This window comes from Balaenoptera physalus (assembly GCF_965194825.1).
Source record: "Balaenoptera physalus genome assembly, chromosome: 9".
Taxonomy (NCBI): domain Eukaryota; kingdom Metazoa; phylum Chordata; class Mammalia; order Artiodactyla; family Balaenopteridae; genus Balaenoptera; species Balaenoptera physalus.
In genome coordinates, this window is record NC_138888.1 from 89,922,523 (window position 1) to 89,936,834 (window position 14,312).

General features: G+C 39.4%; 1 protein-coding gene across 10 annotated transcripts in view; it reads left to right on the forward strand.

The window, feature by feature from the left end:
* The window catches only part of SNAP91 (synaptosome associated protein 91), a 171,432-nt gene that overhangs the window by 127,941 nt on the left and 29,179 nt on the right, over positions 1-14,312 (forward strand). For 2 of the 10 annotated variants that reach the window (XM_082474181.1, XM_082474183.1), the window contains 8 exons: positions 136-150; positions 299-466; positions 6,453-6,560; positions 7,194-7,457; positions 7,697-7,774; positions 7,935-8,006; positions 8,426-8,509; positions 9,794-9,877. The exons of 2 other annotated variants lie outside the window; for them this stretch is intronic. In XM_082474181.1, the coding sequence (XP_082330307.1) occupies positions 136-150; positions 299-466; positions 6,453-6,560; positions 7,194-7,457; positions 7,697-7,774; positions 7,935-8,006; positions 8,426-8,509; positions 9,794-9,877 (873 nt within the window). The remainder of the gene's footprint in view (positions 1-135; positions 151-298; positions 467-6,452; positions 6,561-7,193; positions 7,458-7,696; positions 7,775-7,934; positions 8,007-8,425; positions 8,510-9,793; positions 9,878-14,312) is intronic. 6 more of the 10 variants (XM_082474184.1, XM_082474190.1, XM_082474185.1 and 3 more) reach the window with 3 other exon arrangements.

Consider the following 14,312-nt stretch of genomic DNA (forward strand, 5'->3'; position numbering starts at 1 on the left):
TTTCAAATGGTCCAGAAAGGTACATAAAGCTAAAATTTCTTCAGTTAGTGCCTCACCCTGCTTGGACATTGGTGTAGTTGAAAGTTTCAGCTTTATCTCTTATTTCTTCATATGCTGACCCATGGACATCGATAGACCTCTTGGGAGAGGGTGAGTAAAACTTTATTTGTAAACCTCTGTTTCGAGAGACTTCCATATCTTAATATCTGTCCTCACTTGGATCATTTGGAGCCTGGTATATCTTTTGTCCTTTCCTTTTCTTCTCTTCCATTTGTTCTCTGTCTCTGGTGCGACATAGATTCTCTGGCTGCACTTTCCTCTGTTCCCTCCGAAGCACAGATTTCAGATCCGTTCGCACCAGAACCTACTCCTCCTGCTACAACTGCTGAAATTGCAACTACTTCAGCCTCTGCCTCAACTACTACAACTGTCACTGCTGTCACTGCTGAAGTGGATCTCTTTGGAGGTTAGTCAGTCACATCACTTTTCTTTCATTTTCCTTCCAGGATTGCTAAAATTACCGCATCGTTAAAGCATTTAAAATCTTTTACATGATAGAACATGGCAGATAGATAGAACATGATAGAACATGCATGGCAGAGTGTTTAAGTACTTTTAAAACGTTTATTCATATATATTTATCTTTGCTCAATTTGTCAACTTCATATTCATTTAATTTTAGTGATTATAGAGCAAAGGTTGCAAATGCTTTGGACCTATTCAATTTTCTACTTTTTGTGAAGTTAGGATTTCAGTTGCTATTAGAACTCTTGTCCCGTATATGCTCCAGCCCTGCAGTATCTGTAAGAGTGGTACCAGATCTTTCTATCATATTTAGAATTGGCTTTTTGGAATTTTTTTAGATTTGAACTAGCTGAGAGAAAAAAACGTTTGGGGAAAATGGGAGGAGAAATCCTGGCCTAAGTTATTTTTTAAGATTTAGGACAAAAAAAAAATCACCTAAGTGGAGTTCAGATCTAGAGGTCTCTGAAGAGAGTTTAGGGATATGTCCATTTTTGCAACTTTTTAAGCTTGTTCTGTCCAAGCAAAAACTTGGATCATCTTTGGCTTCAGAACTTTGAGAGACCATTGGAGTTGACACTTGCAACGCTGATTGAAAACAGTTTATATCAGACTTTGAAATGATTGTCTGAAAATATTTTTTCCATGCAAATGTAAATTCTGACACAGAGTTGATTTACAGCTGTAAGCTTGAGTCAAATATCCTACGCTCTGTCAATATAATATGCCTAGACCTGACGAACCATCTGAAACCAGTTTATTTACATCTTCCCATTTTGAGTGGTGCTAATGTCCAAACCTGGAGAAGTGCTCATTTCACATGTGTACATTGAACAGTGTTATAGTCATCATAGTTTTGTGTTTCTTCGTTACAGTATAACATCTTTCCCAGGGCATTTTGAGAATATGGTAAAGAAATTGGAGGAAGCAAATGATAAGGGGTGGGGGCAGGAGAGATTTGGCAGGCTCTGTTGGAGTTAATGTATTCCCCTGGGAACATACACTTATACACTGTCACATACCACTGTGCTACATGCCGTGCCCCAGTCTCTGAGGCTTGCCAACATTGTCTAAGACAAGGAATACTCAACGGGACACAGCATCATTGCCTCTGTTTCATGCGAGGAATTTGCCCCTGCCTTGCTGCACTGCCATTCTGTTGCTCTTCCAAATCTATTGTAGGAGAAATCCAGTTTTTTTGTTTGTTTTTTAAAGTAGGAGAAGGGATTTGCATACTCTTGAATAATTTATTATGAGGAGTCATCCACTAGAGAAAGTTAGTTTTTCAGTTATGCCTCTGTAACTTTTGAGACCAGAAGTTAAAGTATTAGCTTAAATTTATAAAACCAACTTCTTCACCCCATCCTTCCTACCTCCATTATTGGTCTTGAGTATGGATGGTTTCTCATAGGCTTATGTTAAGAGAAAAATTCAAGGAAAATATGGACAGCTTGGATAACAATTTTGTACGTAAGCATTTCTATTCCTTTAGCTATTTAGATTTTTGTTTCTCAGTCCATTTTAAGGAGCTTAATTGCCTATAAGAAATCAGTCAACTCCATCTTGCTTCTCTCATGGTCCTGCCTAAGATATTTCTTGGAAATATTCTTTGTGCCATTATGCTGTTTGTGTTAATCATTTATTACTGCTTTGACGACAGTCATCAAGCAGAAGAACCTGTATGTTTGAAAATATTTTCGTGATGTCAGTCTTTCTACCCCGAAATACAAATTTAAAAGGTCAGTACTGTAGAAAATCATATAATTTAATGCCAAAGAATGGAGGCTCTCCTTTAATTTCACCAATATCCTTTCTAGTCATCTGGCTGGAGGATAAGTAAAGATGAGGACATCTGCAAATCTCATCACAATTATTTTTACTAATCTTTATAGTTCTGTGAACTGTCTCCCGGCCTCTGAGAGCTGTGAAATCTCTATCCTTTATGTTCAGAAATCTATATGTGTCACTGTCTATCTTGTAGTTTTCAGTGATACTCCCTGATTTCTTTCGTGTTCTTTATGGATTTATAAGGAATCATTTAGAGGTAAGATTTTAAATTAAAACTTAAACTAAAATCTCTTTGGTCGTGTTGTGTGGCCATTTTTTTAAAATTTTGTATCTCTAAAATGGGCAAGTGGTAGAATTTTTGAATAATAAGAGCACCAGTTCTTTCATTTATATGACTTTAAAATATGCCCCTTTGAGGTTTTATGTAGCATATATAGCAGTATTAAGTAGATTTCTTTAGAAATAAGCTTAATGAATTTTAATTTCTGAATAATGGCTAATTGTTTAATTTCAGGAATATGAAATACTGAAATGTTAAATTTTTCTATGTATTTTAGTCTTGTATTTTCATTACAAATTTGAAAAATATGGAGTGTCTGTTATTTTAAAATACTCAGATTGATACCCACATAATGTTTTAGTCGTTTCAATGTAAGTCATTAAAAAAAAATTTTTAGAAACATTATATTTACTAAATGCTTATTTTTTTAAAGGGAACTTTTAAGAAATGAAATCTGCCTTCTGCCTTCTGTGGTCAGGCAGAACAGGACTTCAAGGCAGTGTTATGCTTTAAAAATTTAGTAAAACTTAGATACTGATAAAGATAAAACACAAAATCCTTAAAAGCATTCTGTTTTTCATTGATGTAAACTCTACTAACAACAGCACGTTAGTTTGTAACAATACAGTTTTTTTCTAAGCAGTGCAATGCTAAATTGATGCTGATTCCTCTGCATGTTCACCAGGGTACCCTTTCAGTCAACTGTGTTAATTTGTGAGCAAGCCTCCATGATGGTAGGCTGTGAGCACAGAACCAAGTGGCTGGAAAACCAAAGAACTTGCCTCCCAAACCTGACTTCATTTGAACAAATTGGTTAACAAACCAAGTTAATCAATCTTCCTTAAAACCAATACTTAAATATAAGCACCTACAACTAGATTTCATGTAAGAGTCTTACAATCTGGGACCTTTGGGGAAGAAAATGGCCTGGAATGGTGACCCTTGGGCTCAAGACGCTGAGAATGGTTGAAACTTTTGTGACGAGTACGTGATTTAAAGATGGTGTGTGTGCCTGGAGAAGACAGGGAGGGGAGTTCAGGCTGGAGAAGACAATAGCAGTAAGAAATTTTTACAAAGGTAGTCAGTCACATGATAAAAAGTGAGGGAGAAAATTCTTCCTAGATTTCCAGAAGGAAGAGAAGGCTAGTCTGCAGCAGTGTCAGAGACTGGTTTGCTGGGTAAGGCTGGACTGAGTCCGTAACAGTAGAAAAGCAGGAACATGCATTTCCTGGAAGTAGCACTGGTTGGTAATTGGCAGAATGTAGACCTGAACTGCAAATCGGTAACAAGGGAAAGAGAACTAGATTGGAGATGACTTTAGCTTTCATTGCTGGAAGGATAATGCTGCCATCGATGATGAAAGAAAGCTGAGTAGCTAAGAAGTTTTGCTGTTTTTTTAAACAAAATCAAAATTATATTATTATCTCTGACAGTCCCGGGGGTTCTAGTGGGCTCAGCTGGACGGTTGTCTCTCAGGGTCCCTTTCGTGGCTACAGTCAGACAGTGGCTGTGGGGCTGGGATCATCCAGTCTCACTTGTTCACATCTCCATCAAATGGCCTGGGAAGACTTAGCAGCTGGGGGCTGGAGCGGCTGGGGCTCCTTTGTTTAAGAGAAGTGTTGACAGTTGATGAGTTAAGTTTACAATGTTTAGTTTCAGAGAAGCATTAAAAGGAGATGTCTTGCTGACCAGGGATGGAGGGACACCACCTCTCCTAAAGATATAGCTACAAATATGGGTTTCACCTACGTACACAGAAATTAAGGAGGCCAGCCTGTGAATATTTGTTTGAACTCTAGCGCTGATATAACTGGTGCTTATTCCATCCTACAAGGAGGGAACAGTATAGTAGAATGTGGCACAGTTCATAACAGTAGAGTGGTCAAACACCCAAACCTCCGTCAGACAACTTACAGCCAAATCCTGACTCCGCCACTTGCCGGACCTTGGTCACATCCTCAGACTTTACAAGTTTCTGTTCTCTTATCTACAAAGTGGAGATGATAAAACCTATATCACAAGAAAGTTGTAGGAATTAAATTTAATAACGCAAATAAAATATTTACACAGCGACTGGCACATAAATAGTGACTGTTATTACTGTTTCTATTACTTCCAATGGCATTACCCTCAGTTCCAAATTTTCTAAGAATGAAAAGAAAGAAAACAGACCTGACCTGTGGCAAAATATTTTCAGCCCTCCCAACCTCCTCTTAGACTTTTCTTGTGGTCTTCTGCCCCAGCTGTTAGTGCTTTCAAGTTGCTCTAAGTCCTCTGTGATAGTATCCTTAACATGGCATCTGAGGAGGTGTGTCTGTCCTATCCCCTGGTGTGTTTTTCCTACTCCATTATTATTATTCAGCCTCTCCCCTGACTGACCTCTACTCAGAACATATATATATTCCCTCAGTGTAGCTGTGGGAAGCAATCAAATCAAGCTGTAACATATGATTGTCCTATTGTCCCTTCTAGGGATATTTGTGTTTTTGTAAAGGACCTTTTAACTCAAGCGAGTCTCTAATGTTTAATGTTTGTTAAGGCCAGGCTTCAGGACGTTACCATAATGTGTCTCATACTCAGATCAGTTTGGAACACGCTGGGTGAACCTGAGAAACAAGTGTCTCGACTGCAGGACTTCCTACAGCCCAATATACCACATAAATCTCTGAGAAAGTGGGTATACTGTGTAGCATTTCCCAAGCACGTTTGACGAATTCTTTTTAATGGCTAGAGGAACAGTGTTCTAGGGAACACTGGTAGATATTGCAGAAGGCGGTATTTTAGGATGGGAAATCTAGCAGGTCAGTGGTAGGTTCTTGTTGGTCCCTACCTTCCATAAATTTCTTCTAGGCAAGGCATATTTATGGTGGCTTCATTCCTTCTGTACTTTGGAACCAAAGGGTTTCTTTGAAAGCTCCAGGATTTTTTTTTTTTTACCATAATTAACATGGTGTGTTGACAGAAACACATTGGGAATCATTTGTACTCATCAGCCATTGATAAATTGGACATTTATAAATGGAGGCCGCCTGCATGTTAATGGATCCACTGTATATTATTATAATCTACTATAGATAGTTATACGCTTGTAGTCTTAAAACATGAAGCTACATTTTTAATCTGTTGAAAACGGATCATTGTCCGCATAACTGGGCAATGCAGTATTTGAAAACAGCTATAAATTTAAGTCAAAATAAAGGCATTATGGTGTCATCTCCTCATTTTTTTCCTTTAGTTCTTTAAAACAAATCCTTGGTTGTGTCTGAAAATGTCTTTCAGGGATAGTGAAGATTTAACTTTTATGAACATTTAGTATACCTTTCATGTTAACAGTGTAATTTCGTCTGTAGTAGACTATAAAAGGACATGTAAACTAAAATTGTTTACATCATCATCATGTATTTAATTTTATTGGGCTTAAAGAAGATATCCGTGTTTGCTGGAAACCACTAGTCAGAGACATCATAGTAACATAGTATATAAATATTACCTGGACATGAAAGATCAATGTCTTAAATTGCATAATGAAGTTATTTTTGTGTTTTATTTTTCACATCCATTGCTTTGTAATGATACATAAAACATGCTTCTCAGAGCCCTTATACAATGAGAATCTTGTTACCTTTTGGATCTCGCAGGCCTCAGCAGGATCAACACTGTACCACTTGCATGTGACCAACATGAAGGGGCGCCAAGAGTCATTGTCTTGTGACCGCCAACAGCGCATGGGCCATAAAAATGCGTTTGAAGCAATTCATGTTGTATAAGGGAGCCTTCTTTGCAATTTAACTTGGTTCTTTCACTATATTTTTCTTCTCTTTTTGTCCCTTTCATTTCTGTTGTTTTAAAACCTGCACCCAAGATGCCTTTGCAGCTTCTCCCGGGGAGGCCCCTGCAGCATCCGAAGGGGCCACTGCGCCAGCACCCCCGACCCCTGTAGCCGCGGCGCTTGATGCGTGTTCAGGAAACGGTGGGTTTCCCGTCCTGAGCCCATCTGTTGTCGTTCTGTCCTGATGTGAAACTCCCGTAGCTAGACTTGGCCCTATGTATTTCTAATTTTGCTTTCTTCTGAGTGTAAAGTATCACTCATCGTAACGGATTAAAGAATGCGGGCACTTAAAAACATTAAGAAAACGAAGGGCATCCTTATCAAAATTGACAATTTCTCAAGATTGACAATTTTTGTCATTGCAAGTATGCTCTCTTAATGTTTTTTTTCTAATGCTGTATTGTACTCTTTTGTAACACTGAGTTCCAATATGTAGGCATGTTTTCATGAATTTTCCAAGCTACCAAATTGACCAGATTAAAGTAAGGATTTGAATAACCATCTCTGATCCTAGACTGTAGGCTAATCTGACAATACTCTGAAGTGTTTCCGTTTCTGAACTTCGTGGTGCCTACTACATTTTCTTTTCTCTTTAGAAAAACATCCTAATGACTGACCCCTGCTAATAGGGTAGTAGCTCAAAGCAGGCCGCCTAATGCCTAGCTCTCACATGTGAATATCTGTGCCAGGTGTCTCGTACGTATAGTTTTGACGCCTCTCTGTTGTCTCTTTCCTTACTGATGCTGTATGTGTCTCCGCTTTCCTTTCCCCAAGACCCCTTTGCCCCGTCTGAAGGTAGTGCAGAGGCTGCACCCGAGCTGGACCTCTTTGCAATGAAGCCACCTGAGACCAGTGTTCCTGTAGTTACCCCTACAGCTAGCACAGCCCCTCCGGTTCCCGCCACCGCTCCTTCTCCTGCTCCCGCCGTCGCAGCTGCCACCGCTGCCACTACCGCTGCCACCACAGCTGCCGCTGCCACCACTGCCACCACCTCCGCCGCCACCACCACCGCTCCTCCTGCTCTAGATATCTTTGGTGGTAATTTTTTTTTGTCATTGTCGTTGAACTCTTTCTACCTGGTGGATTGAATTCTGGTCCTTGTGATGTACTGCATCCACACCTCTGTCTGCATGGTGATTGTGTCGTTAAATGGTTGTCCAGCAACCATTTGCAGCTCGTTTCAGAACCCTCCAGAGTGCTCACGCACAACTGGAAAGTGATGCTGTTTCAGGCGGGTTTGTCCAGTTGAGTAAAGGCATGTGTGTTCTTGGTCTTAGATTTATTTGAGTCTGCTCCCGAAGTCGCCCCCGCGCCTAAGCCAGATGCTGCTCCTAGCATAGACCTGTTTGGGACAGGTAAAGCCAACTCCCCCCTTTCTTTACACTCATTTGCCTAGATGTATTCATGACTAAGCCCTTTGTCCTCACCTGTGATAATGCACTTGTTAGACTTGTGACTTTGATTTCAGCTCTCTACTTACCTCTGCTTGGTTTTGGTTTGTTTCACTTTTGGAAGATGCTTTCTCCTCTCCACCACAAGGGGCCTCTCCCGTGCCTGAGAGTTCTCTCACTGCTGACCTCCTATCCGGTGAGTGCTTTTGCCAAGGTGAAGCCTTCCGAGATGTCTTGTGGGCGTCATATGTGGAGAGGCGGATGCAAAAACACGCGGGTTCGTCTTGAGTTCTTTTACACTGAAAACTCACTTTACAATAAAAAAGTCTCATTTTGTGTCCATCCCCAACTAATGAGGGTAAATATTTCAAATCTACTGCCGATTGAAAAGAGAAAACCTCTTTTTCACACTAAAGCCTCTGACCTCAGGGGTCAAAAGTTTTATTTTCTTCTGGAAAGTATGTATTTTTAAATCTGTTGGTTTTTCCTTAACTGTTAAGATTGTCTACAGTCTTCGGGCTATTCAACATGAAATCTCAAGCCATTTGTCGAGGCTCATGGTTTCATTTTCCTTTGGGTGACATGCACTTTGTCCTGTTCTGTGCTTTGCTACAGTGGATACATTTGTAGCACCATCTCCTGCAACCACTGCCTCGCCAGCAAAAGTGGATTCTTCAGGTGTGATAGACCTTTTTGGGGGTGCGTATCTCTCCTCCTTCAACACTCACAGAATCTTTTTTTCCCTCAGAATAGTTTTTAGATCTTCTATTTCATGATACTTCGTCTTTTTTCTTTCGACTATGTGAAGTTATTTCCATCTTTTAAATGTAAACTTACGTTAAGATCTTTTCCATTTGTCATCATCTACATGCTCGTCAGTTCATCATATTTTTTAGTGCATGTCCTAACAAAACCAGATCATTTTTCATTTGAAGTCTTTGTGTTTTTAACTTTTTGTTCGTCCTAATGTAGAATCAGCTGATTGGAATTTCCTTCTACTGCTCTTCCTTAGTGATCCTGATCTGTTGGCTAAATCAACATTTCTAAGCTCTTAAAAGCAATATAAACATAGATAATTCAGAATTGAAAAGACATGAGTCAGTCAGAACTGAAAGCATAAGCTCTAGATGTCATACATTATTCTATAGGGTTTATTTATGTTGCATTTAATGTTTCTAAATCCTCCCAGAGAACTGGAAGATGTTTCACTGATTTAAATGCATTTTCCTTTTCCTGTGTGTTATCAGAAGATAGGCAGATGTACTGAATTAACTCTTGAACTACTCATTTGGATGATACATTCGAAGTCTTCTATTAGCAGTAAATTTATAGGGAAAAGTCCAGGTTTGAAGTGATTTCTTCATGAATGTCTATAAATGTGTATGCTATGGGATAAAATACCATCCTTAGCAAATTAAACCCACACTGAGTACCTATAGTACATTGACACATCATGGCATGTGCCATGATGGGTACATGGGGTACAAAGATGTCACAGTCTGTGACATTCAGGGGCTCAAAACTTGTACAAATAAACACTGAAATTTAATATATAGGTACAAGTAGGGCTGCTGCTGTTTGAATTGAGTTTGTTAAATTTTATTTAATAGAGTTGTAAGTGGGAAGATTCTTTCGTTTTGCCTTTGGGCAAAAATTTTAAAAACTGTGATGCTGTTTGGATAGGAATTAGAATTTACAGAATTTAGTCCCAAAGTTTTATTCTTAAAAAAAAGAAAAAGAAAAAGAATTCTCCTACTCTTACGAAGAGATGTTAATTCTTAAATAGCTTAGAACTCATCTTTTGAGAGAATAAACTGGTCAGAGCGTAATTCAGTCCGCTAAGTCATTTAACACATCCGCAGGAGACAGGCTTACCTCACAGAGTGTCATGTCTGTGCATTTCTCGGGAAATCACTTCCCTTACTTACTGTACTTACTGTTTACACTCTTTTACTTTTTTGCTGCATAATGGATAATGGGTAGATGCATTTGGAAGTAGTGCTTCTGAACCTCAACCTGCACCTCAGGCTGCTTCTAGCTCGTCAGCATCTGCAGACCTACTAGCTGGTAATTAATTACATTAACATAAAACGGTGTTCTGTTAAAGTTAAGTTTGGATATATTTTTATAAGTAACAGATATTATATAAATTTCAAGGTGCATGTTTTCTTTCCCTTTTGAGACATGACATTGAAAAGCAAGACATTGTGTAATAGAAGGTTGATTATTTCCCAGGATTTGATGAAATTGGTCTTAAAATCACAGTTGTACACAAGCCACCCCTGTGGCTCCTTGGATGCTCTTAATATGCATTACTTTCAGTTAGCACATCCTTTTTTGTTTATTAAGGAGGTAATGTGCTTATGTAGCAATTTTTATCTTGTATTGCCCGTGCCCACCTTTTTTTTTTAAGGAATTTGTTGGGAAAAGTACCGTGATATTTGACAGTTGGTTCTGTAATATGAGAAACTGTTACAGAGTTCCACCATTGGGTTGAAGCCGCTGCTACCTATATGACACTGTAAAATAACTGATCATTCTCCTATCTGAAAACCCCTGGGGTGATCCCAGTTCAACAGGGCCATAGTGTGAAGTAGATTGGCACAAGGTGCCTAGGATTATTGCTCATTGCCAGGATGGGATAGATAGAATAACAGGAAACATTTCAACGACTCAGATAGTAAAAGCCAACTAATAGTTTTCCTTGGGACCAAATCAAAGTGTGCTTAATGATAGCTAGACCTAGACATTATTATTGTTACAAGCAAAGCATTTGCCAGTTGTCAGACCACAGTAGTAAGTTTCAGGTTCAAGTTCTCAGTCAAACTCAGCAGACGCTGCTGGTTTACCTTGCTCTGACGTGACTTAGAAGGGTACATAACAGGAGGTACGGCAGTGGCATCGCCGAGGCCACAGACACTCAGATGCAGCTTTGATGTCCCTCCCCTGTCATCACAAGGGATGCATTTTGTCACAAGGTTGGCAAGGGGCTGATGAGAGTGTGGCTCACATCAGCACAAGGAAGTCACCAATGTCTGGAGTCTCTCAGCTTCAATTCCCTGCTACCCAGGTAGCCCTTGATAGGCTGAGAGACTAGTTCTCATTTTTTTAGTGTAATGAACAATCCTGACACCAGGAACAGCACACTAAGGAACATTCGTTCTTGGATTAGTGACGACTAGTGACCTCGTTAAAGGACCCCCACCAGCTTTCCAAGTTGTAGGAAGTTTGACACAAGGTCCAGAGTCTGGAGGTGCCATCACAGCCCAGCTGTTACCCTTTCCTTCTATCAGTCATTCAGACAGGTTGTTTAACAGTCTTTCCCAGGGGCAATAGCATTTCTTTTGCATCTTTGCAATTCTCTCCAGACTACCCTGGTTAAACATGACACTCTTGTTTTCTGAATCCACTTCAAACCAGTAACTGCCAACCGATATTTTCCTGAAGGGTGAAGAGCCACGGTTCCACTGTGACGTCACTGTGGACTTTGGAAGCTACAAGTGTAAGAGGCAGTACACTTAACACAGACCACAGCTGGTTACTTGGGGAAAAAAATACTACCTTGCCTGGCTTTTCTCCTGACCTAGGTAGTCTTCATAACAGCTTCAAATCGGTCACAGTAACTTTGAAGCTCTTACTAAACCAGTAAACTTAATCCATGTTTTCAAGGTTCAGCGAAAGGATTTTAACGGGCCACAGAAATAGCATATTTGGGGGAAATGACCTTGTCAATTTTTACATGAGGTTGCTAATTATAACCCTTTTGCTCTGAAGTTATAATTAAGCTTGAGGTAGCACATGAAATCAAACGTTCCAGCTTTTTGCAAAATTCTACGAAGTCTGTCTTTCTCTCTGGGTAGCCCCCATCCTGCCGCAGACCCCAGCAAGGGGTTTGAAGCCTGCCAGACAGAAGCCTGGCAGAGTGATCAGCCACCACTGACCGCATCCAGCGCTGCAAAGCCATGTCGTCTTCTCCAGTGTCCCCAGTTTGTTTGGGCTCTCTGTGCTTCCAGGGCTAGAACCTGAGATACTGTGTTTCCAAATGAGCCAGGTACACTAGAAACAGGAGCAGAGAGGCCAGTGGGGAAAGCCACTGTTCCCTTCCAGTGCCAAGTCAGACGTCAGTGACAGAGCTGAGAGATTTGATCCTGAGAGATGAGATGGAACTCAGATACACCTGCAACGAGCAGGAAGGGTTCTGTCACCTACTGCTGAGTCTAAGAGCAGGTAGCTGAGCCTCCACTGCTCAGCTTGGTACATGGATGGGTCCCACGGGGGAAGTGCACAGAAAGTGCAAGTCGGGTCCCTTCACTAGAAGCAAGCTTAGATTACTCAACTGTGTTGTCCGTCCAGAAATCTTAGTAAAATGGGGTAGAAAAGAGGAGAAATCAGTGCTGAAAGTGACAGTGTCATTTACATAGATGTTGTTGACTGTACCCTTCCCCCCCTTTTCCACCGCATCTTCTTGTGATTATTTCAGTGATGGGAAAGGTATTTTTGTGTACATGTTTTTCTCTATTTTTTTCCCATTTATTAATTAACTTTTTAATATAAATAGGTATAAATGGGTTTTAATGTCTAGTTTGCTTTCCAAATATTTCTTGAAATTGAGTTTGTACATTTCTGTGTCTGATTTACTTGGCATGGGCCAATATCCTGATGTAAGAAATTTTAACCTAATATCCTGATATAGAGATTTTAAATTACTTCTAATTTCTCCAGTTCTTAATTATTTGGAAGGTTTTTCATACTTCTGTTTTGCTTATAGAAAAACATTTTTCACGCTTGCTCAAGTAACAAAATAGCAAGAAGCCATGTTTTCAGTGAAGAATATCATGGACCATTAATATAATTCTATCTTATGAACCAGAAGCAACTTTCCTAGCCAAAAAATGAATAAACACAAACCCTGCAAATATATACAATATAAAATCACAGTCATATTTATATAGGTAATCTAGCTGACAGTGGCTATTCTGAGTTTTCACATTGCCTAGACATCTTTATTTGATGAATATCAATGATAGGACAAATATTCGGGGCCCTGTGTTACAGTAATTTGCAGTGAAGCTTAGCATTCACTGCAAATGAATGCTTAGCTTAGGTATTGGGTTATACCTGTGTGTGTGTCTGTGGAGATAGATCAGCTAAGTCCACAGGCTATTGAAATAAAGAGGAACATTATTTTAAAAGATAAATGAGCCTAATTATGGATAACAAATAAGTCCACAACTGCCATCAGGTTCAAAGTAGGAATTTGAATTAAAAAAAAAAAAAGAGAGAGAGAGAAAGTTGTATTATGTGAGTCTCTAGAATCTTGTATTATTGGCTTTCAGTAATAAGACGATTGTGAAAGAGTAAAAAAGAAAAATAATACACAGACACAGTAATGGGAGGTTTAGACTGTCCAGAATGTAATGTCCGTTGCTGGACTGGGAGGAGACCTTACCTTATGCTTGACTGAGGTTAGATTTTTTTGAGGGAATAAATATGCATGTAAGTAACAAGGGAAATGCAATAAAGATGTAGTGTAACTAAATTTTTTAAATGATTTTTAGAGATTTTTAAACCAAAAATTAAGAATCATCTCAAAATTGGGGAGAAAGCTTTATCAAAACTTGGTTTGTAATTTAAAACTAGAAAATAAAGGCTAAGTGGATAATCTCTTAAAAATGGGCTTATCTCCCAGAAAAACTTGTTATTCTTCTTCATTTAATTTACTTCTAGAACTGTCAAATAATACCAATTCCACAATTGAACTATGGATAAAATATCATCTTAGTCACCTTCTACTCCTTGAGTAAAAATTTCAAGTTCTGTTTGGTGCACCCAGGGTGTTGACACTAGAGAAAATTCTAGAAAATGCAACTGCTGTGACCAAGGAGAACAGACTAACAGAATAAGTCTCTCCAAGTCACCGAGGTTACTGGTGGGATGCAGGTATTGCCCGTATCTCAGACGGAGACTGGCTGGACCCTTGAGAGTTAAGTTTATAACAGACAGAAGGAAATATTATTTCACACAGTGAAGAGTAAAGCTGTCAAATTCCTCTCAAGATGTACCAGTTGAAAATACAGATGTTTGAAAGCTAGAGACAGATTCCTGGATGACAGTGTAAAAGTGAATTATTAAGGGAGGTTAGGTATGTTGAAGGATATGCCTAACTTCTGAGGTTGACATCAAACAGAAAAACCGTATTCTTCCATAATAGACCATTCTGGGGCAACTGTACCATAATCTGTACTAGCATAGGACTGTGCCTCTTCCTATCTTTAATTCCAAAGGTAGGGAAGAATAGGGGCCTGCCCTGTGAGGTCCTTCATAGTTTTGCATTCTCTGTTAACCACGTGACACAGCTGGCTTTTTTTTTTAGCAGAGCCACAGAAGTCCTTGAACTGATTTAAAATATAATCAGTGTGGAAATAATAACTAACCATTTCCACTAAATGGGAAAGTCTATAGAGGACCAATTCTTTCATCCTCTCTGGGGGTCAAAAACAGA